Consider the following 13,722-nt stretch of genomic DNA (forward strand, 5'->3'; position numbering starts at 1 on the left):
AACATTAATAAGAGGAACGGAAATCGCCTTGTAACTGACGCATTTGTGTTGATGCCAACATTCGTCACTCCTTGTCTGACGGGAAACTATAGCAGTAGCGTAACATAATTCGATTAATTACGAAATTATGAATTAATGCTCAAAAATTGTTTACAATGTGATTTATTCCTAAAATTTCTTTCGTGTTTCAAAAGGGTCAATAGATTTTTTTATAACATGTACCGTTTTCGAGTACAAAGCAAACAGAATCGACAAAAATCTACAAAAATAAATTTTTCAAATTTTCCCAATTTGTGATAATATAAATGTATAAAAGTCCAAAAACTGACGTATTTTATTAGAACGGCATTTAATAGAACATTTCAGAAGGGAAATACATCGAACACTTAAACAATAAAAAATATTTACAAAAACTGTTCAAAATATGAACCATTTCTTTCACACACACTGAAGCAAAATTGAACGATTTAAATTTACTAAATTAATGAGTAACCATAATTAATTTTTGTAGATAGTGTTTGCTTTTGTACTCGATTTTCTCGAAAACGTCCTATTCTATGGAAAAAAATCACTTTTTTTTTAGTTACACATTGGTGATTTGAGAAGTGGAATAATTTTCACGAAAAAAGACAGTGGCGCAGATTTTCAATAGGAAAAGGATTATCGCATCCCTATATCTAAGCCACTGGATAATTTGGCAGGGGACACTTCCCCAATTCGAAACATTACATTATCTAGACTTCAATACCTAAAATTAAAACAATGAATGTAATAATACTAGAGTTATTACCAAAAAAACTGATTTTTTTTCAAATGTCAACAACCCGTATCTCAAAAACGAAGCTTGTTAGGGTTTATGTTTATATGAACTTCTTTCATGAAAAAAATTGTTCTATCCAACGCCAAAGTAATTGAACCAAAATCTGGGCCACCCTGTAATTACTCCAGAAGCTACAAATTCAGATTGGAAAAACAATTCATTGTAAAAAAACGCAGAATCTTGAGAAGGAATTTCGTTTATCTGGTCTATGAAATTAGGTAACTGAATAAAAAAAAACTCAGCCGCAAACCTCTACGTGACATAGAAATAAACCATTGTGTGAAACCCGATGATGTGTTTTTTCGAAAACTGTTCATCAGTTAATCTTCCTATTCCGGTGTCAGATAACCTTAAAGATGGGACGTCAAGAAACACTACTGAAATTCCATAGTTCCGGACGGCATAGAAATCAGTATTGCGTTACAGCCTTAAGCATGTTTTGGAATGCATGTAACTGTAAACTATGAATAATCGACTTGCCAAGCAAACTTTGAATTAATTTCAGCGTTTCACGCTATATAACTCCTGGAAGTGTTCGATTTCTTTATTGTGATGATAAGAAAAGGGGCCTTGGTAAAGTTTAAAAAAAACAACACGCGAGTAATATACCAACACTAATAAGGTTCCGTAAAACAAAATCCAGGAAACTAGTGCAAAATTAAATCAAGTGACGAAATATATGTACTGCTTGATGTTTTGCTTCTAGAAGGTATACCGGTTGGCCTAACGAAAAAAATTAATATACGAGGTGTTTCAAGTTCGATTGCCTATTAGACGTTTCTGGAAAACGAAGCCTATTTGAAATCTGATAATTCGGAATATGTTATTGTTTGTAATTGCCTCAGAGAAATAAACATTGATAACATAAGTCATTCTCGAATTTTGTCCCCAACATGAACTATCAAATTTGACATAAGGAGGAAAATGAAAATCCTTATCCGTCATAGGATATTTCATTAAATTCGCGGGTTTCTCCAAAAATAAAACACTTCTTATGTCCCATAGCGAATCAAAGTTTCATTATAATTCAAAATATATTGAGAGAGATTGAGAGATACCTAAATATATCTGCAGAAATTCAGAAAACAAACTTCAAGATCGCCAAACGACTTGAAACAACTGATGACACTAGGAGCGAAATAGGTGCCAAAGCTTGGATTTCAGCAAATAAAAATTAAAAATAATAAATATTGTGCTTACCATAAATTGGGCAATTAGCGAAAATATTGAATTCCAAATTTTCATATTTAATCACGAATCACTCAAATAAATATATTTCATTCAACATAATATACATTCATGAAGGGTGCTTTTTTTTAGAGCTATAGAACTTTAAATTGCAATAAAACAACGATGGATTATTCGATTGACATGAATTTTATTTATCCGCAAGATAATCTTGTGGCATTACATTTTGAATATGACTTCTGGCATATGACCGCCACGGCTGGCTCGGATGTAGTCCAATATGGACGTCCAATTTTCGATGACTGTTTCCAAAATTTGTGGCCGTATATCGGCAATAACACGGCGAATGTTGTCTTTCAAATGGTCAAGGATTTGTGGCTTATCCGCATAGACCAATGACTTTACATAGCCCCACAGAAAGTAGTCTAGCGGTGTTAAATCACAAGATCTTGGAGGCCAATTCACAGGTCCAAAACGTGAAATTAGGCGTTCACCAAACGTGTCTTTCAATAAATCGATTGTGGCACGAGCTGTGTGACATGTTGCGCCGTCTAATTGGAACCATAGCTCCTGGACATCATGGTTGTTCAATTCAGGAATGAAAAAATTAGTAATCATGGCTCTATACCGATCACCATTGACTGTAATGTTCTGGCCATCATCGTTTTTGAAGAAGTACGGACCAATGATTCCACCAGCCCATAAAGCGCACCAAACAGTCAGTTTTTTTGGATGTAACGGTGTTTCGACATATACTTGAGGATTAGCTTCACTCCAAATGCGGCAGTTTTGTTTGTTGACGTAGCCATTCAACCAGAAGTGCGCTTCATTGCTAAACAAAATAAAATGGACATAGTGCGCGATACGTATTCCGCACAGAACCATTATTTTCGAAATAAAATTGCACTATTTTCAAGCGTTGTTCAGGCGTGAGTCTATTCATGATGAATTGCCAAACCAAACTGAGAATAAATCACTGGACAGCTGTTAAATCGGTCGCCATCTTGAACAGTAATGCCAACTTAAAGTTATATACCTCGAAAAAAAACACCCGTTATTTATAAAGGGTGTTTCCAAATTAGACGTGAACCTTGAAGGAGTTGTAAGTATCACTCATTTGCTGTCGATTGAGCCATATTTATTGATAACCGACAATCAACATTTGAGGAGATATTTGAGTTATTGTGTTTTTTGAAAAATTTTTCACCTCACTTCATTTTTTTTCAATTTTTTTCTACGTTGACCAGTTTGATTTTAATTTGGGATTATTTCCATCAGAAAAGGAAAAATATGTTTGAAAAAATCAAAACTATGCTGTATTTAATGTTGAATAAGAATAAGTATGATTTGAAAGTTGGTAAGTATATGAAGAAATAAAGAATAGTAAAGTTCTGTTATAAATTTGCCTGCATCTTTCGAATTTCACAATTTATGTATAACAAAATTATTTCAAAAACTTAAATTCCTTCTTTATCTCCTGAAAAAGTTTTCGTTAGAATGCAGGCACTAGTAGTTTTGTTTCAGCAGATTTTGATTTGATGTTTGATGTTTGATTTCATGTTTATAACTCTTTGGTAATTCCCTATTCAGCTTAAATATTTCCGAAGCTCCGGCACTTCGGTTATAAAGGGTGTTTTTTTAGAGCTATAGAACTTTAAATTGCAATAAAACAACGATGGATTATTCAATTGACATGAATTTTATTTATCCGCAAGATAATCTTGTGGCATTACATTTTAAATATGATTTCTGGCATATGACCGCCACAGCTGGCTCGGATGTAGTCCAATTTTCGATGACTTTTTCCAACATTTGTGGCCGTATATCGGCAATAACACGGCGAATGTTGTCTTCCAAATGGTCAAGGATTTGTGGCTTATCCGCATAAACCAATGACTTTACATAACCCCACAGAAAGAAGTCTAGCGGTGTTAAATCACAAGAACTTGGAGGCCAATTCACAGGTCCAAAACGTGAAATTAGGCGGTCACCAAACGTGTCTTTCAATGAATCGATTGTGGCACGAGCTCTGTGACATGTTGCGCCGTCTTGTTGGAACCACAGTTCCTAGACATCATGGTTGTTCAATTCAGGAATGAAAAAGTTAGTAATCATGGCTCTATACCGATCACCATTGACTGCAATGTTCTGGCCATCATCGTTTTTGAAGAAGTACGGACCAATGATTCCACCAGCCCATAAAACGCACCAAACAGTCAGTTTTTCGGGATGTAACGGTAACAAAATAAAATGGACGTAAAGCGCGATACGTATTCCGCACAGAACCATTATTTTCGAAATAAAATTGCACTATTTGCAAGCGTTGTTCAGGCGTGAGCCTATTCAAGATGAATCGCCAAACCAAACTGAGAATAAATCACTTGACAGCTGTTGAATCGGTTGCCATCTTGAACAGTAATGCCAACTTAAAGTTATATACCTCGAAAAAAACACCCGTTACATACAAGAAATGAAAAAAAAATTTCAACTTTTTTTCAATTTTATTTTTTATCTCTTATCAAGAGTTTCATTCTCAATCACTTCTTTCTCGAATTGTGCCATAAGTCCGAGCATAAGTCTTAGTTTTCAAAATATTAAAAAAAAACTGAAATAAAGAGAAAACTTCCATGGTCACTGTTATTTTTTTGCAATAAACACTTTTTTTCTGAAGATTATCGTACTTTTTAACTCAGTGGATTTTTACTTTCGTTTTGCAACAAAGATATTACCATACTTGTCACGATGTGAACCCATTATCCGTCATCAGAATAGTTGAGCATCTCAAACTTTCATCTTCATCGCCAGCCAATTCCCACGTAGAACAAATGACGAATGTTCAACCTCTTAACCTTTACGAAACCCACAATTTCTGCCCATACCTTTCGGGTGTAAAGAGATTTTGCTTCGTGCCTCCCAAAGAGTGAGACATCAATGCGAATTCCTCGAGCAAGGTTAGTCTATGTTATACCGACAATGTTGTTTACTCTTTTTTCCATCAGTAGAACTAGTTCCTATGCATTATTAAACACTATTCGCGTTGAGTTTGTACTTTCACAATCGCAACTAAGGATATATACAAGTACAACTTTATTCTTAATACTTGTTCCTCAGTTTTTCAACTTTTTGTTTCCGTTATTTCGAGTCCACGCATTTTGTTATCTATTAGTAGGAGGAATGATCTCATATATTGCCAATATTGGAAATGTTGCAGGACCAAATGTATCAAACCCAACGAAAAAAACAAAACTCGTAGGTACATTATTTTAACGAAATAGCTACTGGTAATAAATAATTTGAAAAGCCAGCTTAGGGATTTTTTAGATTCATTCCGCCGCTAAGTTTGTAGAAGCATTGAACTCCCCATCCCAATATAAGGTCCAACAATGGGATTGGGGCAATAGAATAACCCTCTAGAGAAATACTTTTGGTCTTGCTTAGGCAAAGAAATTTGTGGTGCTTTCACCGACCTATACCAGGAAGCTCTTGAAGCTACCACGAGCTGAGCTTCGGGTAATGGTGGGACTTCTGACAAGACACCTTTTCTTGCCGCATGGGTGAGTACCAGATGATATTTACAGGCTCTGTTCAAAGGAGGTAAAGGGTGTTTTTTTTTAGAGCTATAGAACTTTAAATTGCAATAAAACAACGATGGATTATTCGATTGAAATGAATTTTATTTATCCGCAAGATAATCTTGTGGCATTACATTTTAAATATGATTTCTGGCATATGACCGCCACGGCTGGCTCGGATGTAGTCCAATCTGGACGTCCAATTTTCGATGACTTTTTCCAACATTTGTGGCCGTATATCGGCAATAAGACGGCGAATGTTGTCTTCCAAATGGTCAAGGGTTCGTGGCTTATCCGCATAGACCAATGACTTTACATAGCCTCACAGAAAGTAGTCTAGCGGTGTTAAATCACAAGATCTTGGAGGCCAATTCACAGGTCCAAAACGTGAAATTAGGCGGTCACCAAACGTGTCTTTCAATAAATCGATTGTGGCACGAGCTGTGTGACATGTTGCGCCGTCTTGTTGGAACCACAGCTCCTGGACATCATGGTTGTTCAATTCAGGAATGAAAAAGTTAGTAATCATGGCTCTATACCGATCACCATTGACGGTAACGTTCTGGCCATCATCGTTTTTGAAGAAGTACGGACCAATGATTCCACCAGCCCATAAAGCGCACCAAACAATCAGTTTTTCTGGATGTAACGGTGTTTCGACATAAACTTGAGGATCAGCTTCACTCCAAATGCGGCAGTTTTGTTTGTTGACGTAGCCATTCAACCAGAAGTGCGCTTGCCTTTACTAGCATACATTCGATTTTACATGAACATTTGACAGTAACAAAAATTTGAAACATTCGGTGCAATAAATATCTCGAAACCGCTTTTACTACACCGCCTGTATGATAAATAACACATGACAGCCCAACCAATATGAACAGAATTACCTATTGCCCTCATTGAAAGAGGGATAAAATCATTATTTATTTCACAAAGACGAAAAACAACACTACCTTCGCTTTCGAATTATTTCGAAGCCGGTGATCACACATTCAAGATATGGAAAATGCCTACGATTTTGCATTTGAAACTAGTTATTGTTAAATGCCAAAATCAAAGTATATGTATCGGGTGACCCAAATTTGCTATCTAGTGAGGGGATCTCCAAACCCCTTTAAGCTAGATAAAAATAAATAGCACATTTTTGGGCTCGATATTAGAAATTTGGTGAAAACCGCCAACTCATAAATTCAAGTGTTAAGAGAAAATTGGAAAATGGCGTAAATTGAAAAGTTCTCATAACTTCTTTTTCATTGGTGCTATTAACATGAAACAAAAACATCCTTCAGGCATTTTTTCAGTAGAATCCATTGGTGTAATATTTTATTTTTTGATGTCATTAGTTTCGAAGTTATAATACAAAATATTGTTTTTTACATGTAAACCATAACAATTTCTTCAACGAATAAAATCCCTCAATTTTTCCCTTTTTGAAAAATATATAAATTTCTTATCAAGCTATAAAAATCATCAAAAGATTCAGTTTCACACGGTAAATCAACCAAGTGCCTAATAATCTATGAACTTCAGATAATTAAAATACTCGGTGGCCACCAAGGCCTCCGGATTCTAAATCGTTAGATTTTTTCCTTTGGTCACATTCAAAGAACATTATGAACATTATTTATATTTATACCCTGTAGCTTACAGAATAAACTATTTTATTATTATTATTATCAATTTGAAAATGTTGATAAAATCTAACGGAGACCTAGGTGGTTTCTTCTATATCTATATTGTCGAAAAATATTTAGAAAATAACATATATCTATATTTATATTTGGGGAATGAATCCTATATTATTCATAATCAAGCTTTTTATGTTGCATGTGATCCGGTCTCTAGCTATAAATTTTGCCTAGCTTCGCCACAAATAGAAATACCAAGAGCATCTAACATTTCACGATTTGACTCGACAATAAATGAACTGTTATTGCGAAATATTCTCATCTTGTGAAGAAAAATGATGTATTTACAGCGTTATTTCTCCATCAAAACACGACATGGTTTTCTCAAATATCTAATTATTTTAATTCCATGTTTCATGATTCTAATTCAATATCTCCGTTTAAAAACAAATGTGTCAACTCTCTCTTTACGCGAAGAGATTAAAGTTTTACACAATGGTTTATTTTTTTAGGTATTTCTATCTCACAAAATTCTCACATGAGGAAAAAAATCTTGATATTAAAATTAAACCGTGCGAATTTAACCAACAAAATCGAAACTTAGCAAGTGGCTGTGCATAAAATATAAATGATCCATAAATATGAAAAGTTGAAATTAAGAGATTGAATTAAAAAGATCTGACAATGGGTGTGTTTTCTCGTCCTTTGCTACAAAAAAATAAGCATTTCACTGTACAGTCGGTCACTATTATTTCCATAGGAATGGTACAATTAAAAATTATTATAATGGCAACACTGTATTTTTTTTTACATTTATTACGTCATTTGTGTTCAGGAGGTTATGCCACGTTAAGATACACGCTTCAACAACGTTTTGAAATTGTTTTATGGAAATCAGTGATCATGTGAAAAAAAAAATACATGGACGACATTATTCATATTATTTGCTTGAATTTTTAATATGTTGTAGAACTCGTAATAATTGTATAATTAAATGTCTTTATTGCATCACCGCTCTAAATTCAACCGTTAAGATTCTATAGGGTGCTAAAATTTCGAATGGCCATTGTGAGGAAACTTTTTTGAATATATAAAACAAATCGAGCATGGGTCGATTCTTTATAGAGCTGATTAAGTCTACTATAGAGAGAAAAGATTCCTGCACGAGCAGAAGATATACATGGCGAGTCCAAAGATGTCAAGTTCTTCGGTTATTTCCAAGAAAATCAACACTGGAATATTATTAATTTCCAGATATTTTGTGAGATATCGATATCAATTTTTGCGATTAATGAGTTCTACAACATACCAAAAATTCGAGCAAATGCACCAAAAGCCCAATTTTCCTTTGAAAATATTTACAAATGAGCACTGACTTCAATAAAACAATTTCTGAACGTTGTTGAAGCGTATATCTTTTCACGATTAAATTTCATAACCTACTGAACATAAATGACATAAGATATGTCAAAAAATAATACACAGTGTTGCCATTATAACCATTTTCAATTGTATAAAGTATAATTCCTATTGGAAATCCCGTTAGAAGACCGCCAACTAAATGAGATTCGAGATATTTCGTTTAGCTTACTTCGTTCGAAAAATGGAACGCACTAAAAATAAGACTCTTTTAGATCTACTCGGACTTCTTACTTTCAAGATCTTCTGTCAATGATGCAATCTATATTTCCCAAATATACACCATCTTATTCAAAACTTTGCAGCCGAATAACATTTTTGTTATGAAATATTTCATAGGATATTGAAATATCACAAGTGATAAAAAAAATTGAAAATTTTATAGGATTATAGACTGGGTACTTAACAGAATTTTTCAGGACTTAGAATAGTGTCATTGTATAAAGGTTGAATCATATTAGGGATATAAGTAATATAGAAAATGTTTCGATATTATTTACAACCAGACAAATTCGTCTATAAGGTATATTTATAAATATTTTCTATAGGTAGGCACTGCTCTTCAATATTATGGATATATCGAAATATTTTGCAAAATATAATCGAAAGTAATATACCATGATATAATGTTATCTTTTCTCTTGAAAAAACATAAGACTTTCAAATTTATTTGTAATGCATGTTCATTTCTAAGAATAAACATTTAAAATAGTTGGCAACAAATGAGTTAGGTATATTGAATAGTAATAAAAAACGAGCGAAATTAGTGAGAGTTGACAAAAATTTTAAAACCATGTTTGTATAATTTGAATAGGATTCTTCGAAGATTATATTTGCATATATCCCGTTTCACTACCTGTTTATGATCGTTATTGAAAATGAAAGGAATAGAAGTAAGGACATTCGAGTGCATTGAAAATGAATGATCCTCGGAATGATCGATACGATGGATTGTCTTCAAACTAAAACCAAAAAGGAAAAAACCATACCTATAAGGGGCAACATGGAAAATAAACCGGTATAGAGAGAAGCATCGTAGAATCTTCGCCATGTGTCCCACTTTTGAAGAAAGTAGAATAAAATATATTTTAGCCAGAGGGAAAACTTTCCGTCTTATACATCAGAAAGTCTGGGCAGTGTCGCATTTTGAAGCGCAATATTTTCATATCAATCAGCTACATATTTGGTTGGGTAAAAGTTATGGGTATTTCATGTAGGTGGTTTAAAATAGCCTATCCATTTATAGGCGACTTTATATCTATGAGTAACGAAGAATTGGAAGTATGTATGTATAACACATCAATTAGCGATTACATTTATTCTGATAAGACTGATAATAGGGAATAAAACTAGTCATAAGCTACTGTGGGTGTTATTCAGTGAAAACAGCGCAGGTGAAGCGAATATGATATTAAATATATGCATCTGATGGCTCATTCGATGTCACTGACCTTCTCTTTTGCCCTGCCTGCATGTTTTTGTACTGATTTGGCTAATAATGATCCTCTACTTTCTGCCATTTCCTTAAATTTATTTAGTGTATTTCCCAGTTTATCACAACACTCACAAATATAATAATTATAGGAATATCCGTCAACTTATTGCAAGCATTAAAACCACTAGTAGTGTCTTAAACACTGATTTACTTTCAGCATTATATTTGTTACACAAATAACACCTTCCCGGTTCTCGGGTTATGCAAAACGGGACGACTCGTTTTGCAGCCAAAATGATACGACTCGGAGTACGAAATTAGAATGAGAACAGCAGCTTTGACTGCTAAACCACCTCCACTTTTCGTAACAGGTTCTAGTTTGCCGTGTAATCGAGAATCGATTCTGACGTTCAATGTCAAAACAACGATATAGGTTAGGTATTTGAACATTATCGCACCATAGAAATGTAGAAAACTAGAATTGCCATTTTCTATGCGGAAATGAATAATATTATTATTCAATTCTATGATATGTCCATGGTTTCTCCAAGTTTGGGAAACAAAGAAGAAAAAGACAAATCTATGACTAAATGGTGGGTATATACATAATACATATACTGCGTTCGGTTCGGTTTATGCCAAAGATACATACAAATGTAGGACCCCTTATCTATGATTTATACAACACCGTTCACACCATTCCCACCGTAAGCTCCAAGCGTTCGAGAAATCACACCGTTCGCGCACCGTCTGCACTGTTCTGCGCTCATTGTTATGGCACATTGAAAAAGAAGAAAAAAGTTATTATTGTTCTATGATTTTCTGTCATCATGTTCATAGAATCATAGCCATAGAACACAAAGTTGATCGTGTTGACAGTGTACGCTGCATACAAGCAATTGTGCACATAAGTGTCACTTATTGAATTGTAGTTTTTGGCAGTGGTAGTGTCGAAAAAGCTAATTTTGAGACATCGAGATAAAGTTTTTTTCGTTTCATAGTGATATTTTAAGTTCTATTGTATATTTGTATACATTTTTTGTATGATTTGAATTATCATGAGTCTAACGAGGTATGTACAGATATACATATTACATTCATTTTTAATCATTTATTTATTATTAATAATTCATTTCATTTTTAATAATGGATTTGATTTTTAATATTTAATAATATGAATCATTTATACGTAAACTTCAATTTGTTAACATGATTTTTTTTTTCAGTTTCCTTCCTACACCCATACAACCAGTATGGGATAGAGATGATGAGAGAAGGCAACGGGAAGCTGAAAAACCTTCAACAGCTTTGGTGAGTGCTCAAAGTATAGCTCCACCTTATGGGCAAAGAAGAGGATGGGTCCCACGATATGGTACAGATTATGGAGGTAAGTCCTTGTTTTATTTCTAATTGGATTGATTTGATGAACAATTTGTAACTTTTCAGATGGTGGAGCATTTCCAGAAATACATATTGCTCAATATCCTCTGAACATGGGCCAAAAAGGACACGATTCTACTTCAAATGCCCTAGCTGTTCAATTAGATGCCGAAGGAAAAATTAAATATGATATTTTAGCAAGACAGGGTCACACAAGTGATAAAATAGTATACTCAAAGTTATCCGATCTTTTACCAGTGGAAATGGTCTCTGAAAATGATGAAAGTTTGAAAAAACCCTCTCAGGAAGAAATGGATGAAGTAACTGAAAGAACTAGATTAGCATTGATGAAATTAACCAATTCAAAAATAGCTGCTGCTATGCCGGTACGATGTGCTGAAAAGCAAGGTCCTGCAGAATTCATACGTTACACACCATCCCAACAAGGGGCTGCATTTAATTCTGGGGCTAAACAAAGGATTATTAGATTAGTAGAAGCACAGGTAGATCCAATGGAACCCCCTCGATTCAAGATAAACAAAAAAATACCTAGAGGAGCCCCATCACCTCCACCACCTGTTATGCATAGTCCCACTAGAAAAACTACTGTAAAAGAACAGAAGGAGTGGAAAATTCCACCTTGCATATCTAATTATAAAAATGCAAAAGGATATACTGTACCATTAGATAAACGTCTTGCTGCTGATGGTAGAGGTCTTCAACAGTCACATGTAAATGAAAAGTTTGCAAAATTTGCGGAAGCATTGTATATTGCCGATAGGAAAGCCCGAGAAGCTGTTGAAACTAGAGCACAACTGGAGAAGAAATTGGCTCAAAAGGAGAAGGAACAGAAGGAAGAGCATCTGAGACAGTTGGCTCAAAAGGCCAGAGATGAAAGAGCTGGTATTAGGACTGTACCAGTAGAAAAACTCACAGCAGAAGAAGAGCGTGAACGTGAAATGCTAAGGCAAGATCGTCACAAGGAAAGGGCAAGAGATCGTAATCTTGCTAGAGCAGCACCAGACAAGAGATCTAAATTGCAGAAAGAAAGGGAGCGTGACATCTCTGAACAGATTGCATTGGGTATGCCAGCAAGAGGGCAATCAGGTGATGTACAGTTTGATCAAAGGCTCTTTGGTCAAGCTAAAGGTCTCGGCCAAGGTTATAATGATGATGAAGGCTATAATGTTTACGACAAACCCTGGAGAGATGGTGGTTCTTTGGCTAACCACTTGTATAGACCAAGTAAAAATATTGACAATGATATATATGGGGAAGATCTTGATAAAATCATCAAGACTAACAGGTTTGTACCTGATAAAGAGTTTGGTGGTACTGACCGTAGTGCTGCGGCATCTAGGTCTGGTCCAGTTCAGTTTGAGAAGGAAGAGGATCCATTTGGTTTGGATCAGTTCTTGAGTCAAGCTAAGAGAGCTAGCAAAAGAAAAGAACCTGAGAAGAGAGATGATAGGACAGATAAGAAAAAACGCAGGGATTAGGATATTGAACAAAATTAAATAGTTATTTGAAACCTGTTGAACTTATAAACCAGCTTTTTTATCCGTTAAGAGAGAGTAGCTATGATCAGAAGTAATTTTTCTGTAAACGAATAAATTAGCAACTGTTTTTCCAACCTATCTTAAGGTTTTGTTGAATTTCATTTCATTGCTTGAAAAAGTCATGATTTAATTGTATAATAGATATAATAAAAATTAAATATTCACCACAACAAATCTGTATTTTATTAGTTTATGACAAGTTTACATTCATACTGTGGTATAGACTATCTACTCCTTATACAATGTTTATACTAATCAATTTGTACAAATAAAAACTTTGTAAATTCACTATAAAGATTTATTATTTCAAAATTCGTTTGCTTAATTTTAACTGACTACTTGCTCCTCCTAAAATTTTTCTTCTACATGTATGTATTTTTGAGGCCGCTCAGAATTTATTTGAATTAGGAGAATTATCAATAGGCTGCTAGTATTGAATTTTAAATTAGAATTAATTTTTACAAAAGGTTTGCTATTTTAATGGCTTTATTTGTAGCCCAATATGGTTCACTCGCTTCTACTGTAATTAATATTAGGTACAGGGCTGAAACTACATTTAAAATGGAGTTATACGGAAATGGGTGGTCAAAATAATCCACTTTTGGTCCTATCCTATGCAGAATTTATTTCTATTCATCTTTTATAGGGACCACATTAGCATTGCTCAGGCAAAGGGGAAAATTTAGGATAGTCACATTGAACTACAAATGAAACCATC

At 34.3% G+C, this 13,722-nt stretch overlaps 2 protein-coding genes across 3 annotated transcripts in view; one reads left to right on the forward strand and one right to left on the reverse strand.

The window, feature by feature from the left end:
- LOC123678076 (myc box-dependent-interacting protein 1) overlaps positions 1-10,455 on the reverse strand; it is a 40,617-nt gene extending 30,162 nt beyond the window's left edge. For both annotated transcript variants that reach the window (XM_045614881.1, XM_045614872.1), the window contains exon 1: positions 10,082-10,455. In XM_045614881.1, coding sequence (XP_045470837.1) covers positions 10,082-10,150 — 69 coding nt within the window. In that variant the 5' untranslated portion in view covers positions 10,151-10,455. The remainder of the gene's footprint in view (positions 1-10,081) is intronic.
- Positions 10,456-10,927: 472 nt separating this feature from the next.
- LOC123678071 (puff-specific protein Bx42) lies at positions 10,928-13,312 on the forward strand. Its single transcript, XM_045614858.1, has 3 exons — positions 10,928-11,137; positions 11,292-11,452; positions 11,512-13,312. The coding sequence occupies exons 1-3, from the start codon at positions 11,124-11,126 to the stop codon at positions 12,942-12,944; spliced, it is 1,608 nt and encodes a 535-aa protein (XP_045470814.1). The 5' UTR covers positions 10,928-11,123; the 3' UTR covers positions 12,945-13,312.
- The last annotated feature ends 410 nt before the right edge of the window (positions 13,313-13,722 follow it).

This window comes from Harmonia axyridis, chromosome 1 (genome assembly GCF_914767665.1).
Source record: "Harmonia axyridis chromosome 1, icHarAxyr1.1, whole genome shotgun sequence".
In the NCBI taxonomy this organism is placed as follows: Eukaryota; Metazoa; Arthropoda; class Insecta; order Coleoptera; family Coccinellidae; genus Harmonia; species Harmonia axyridis.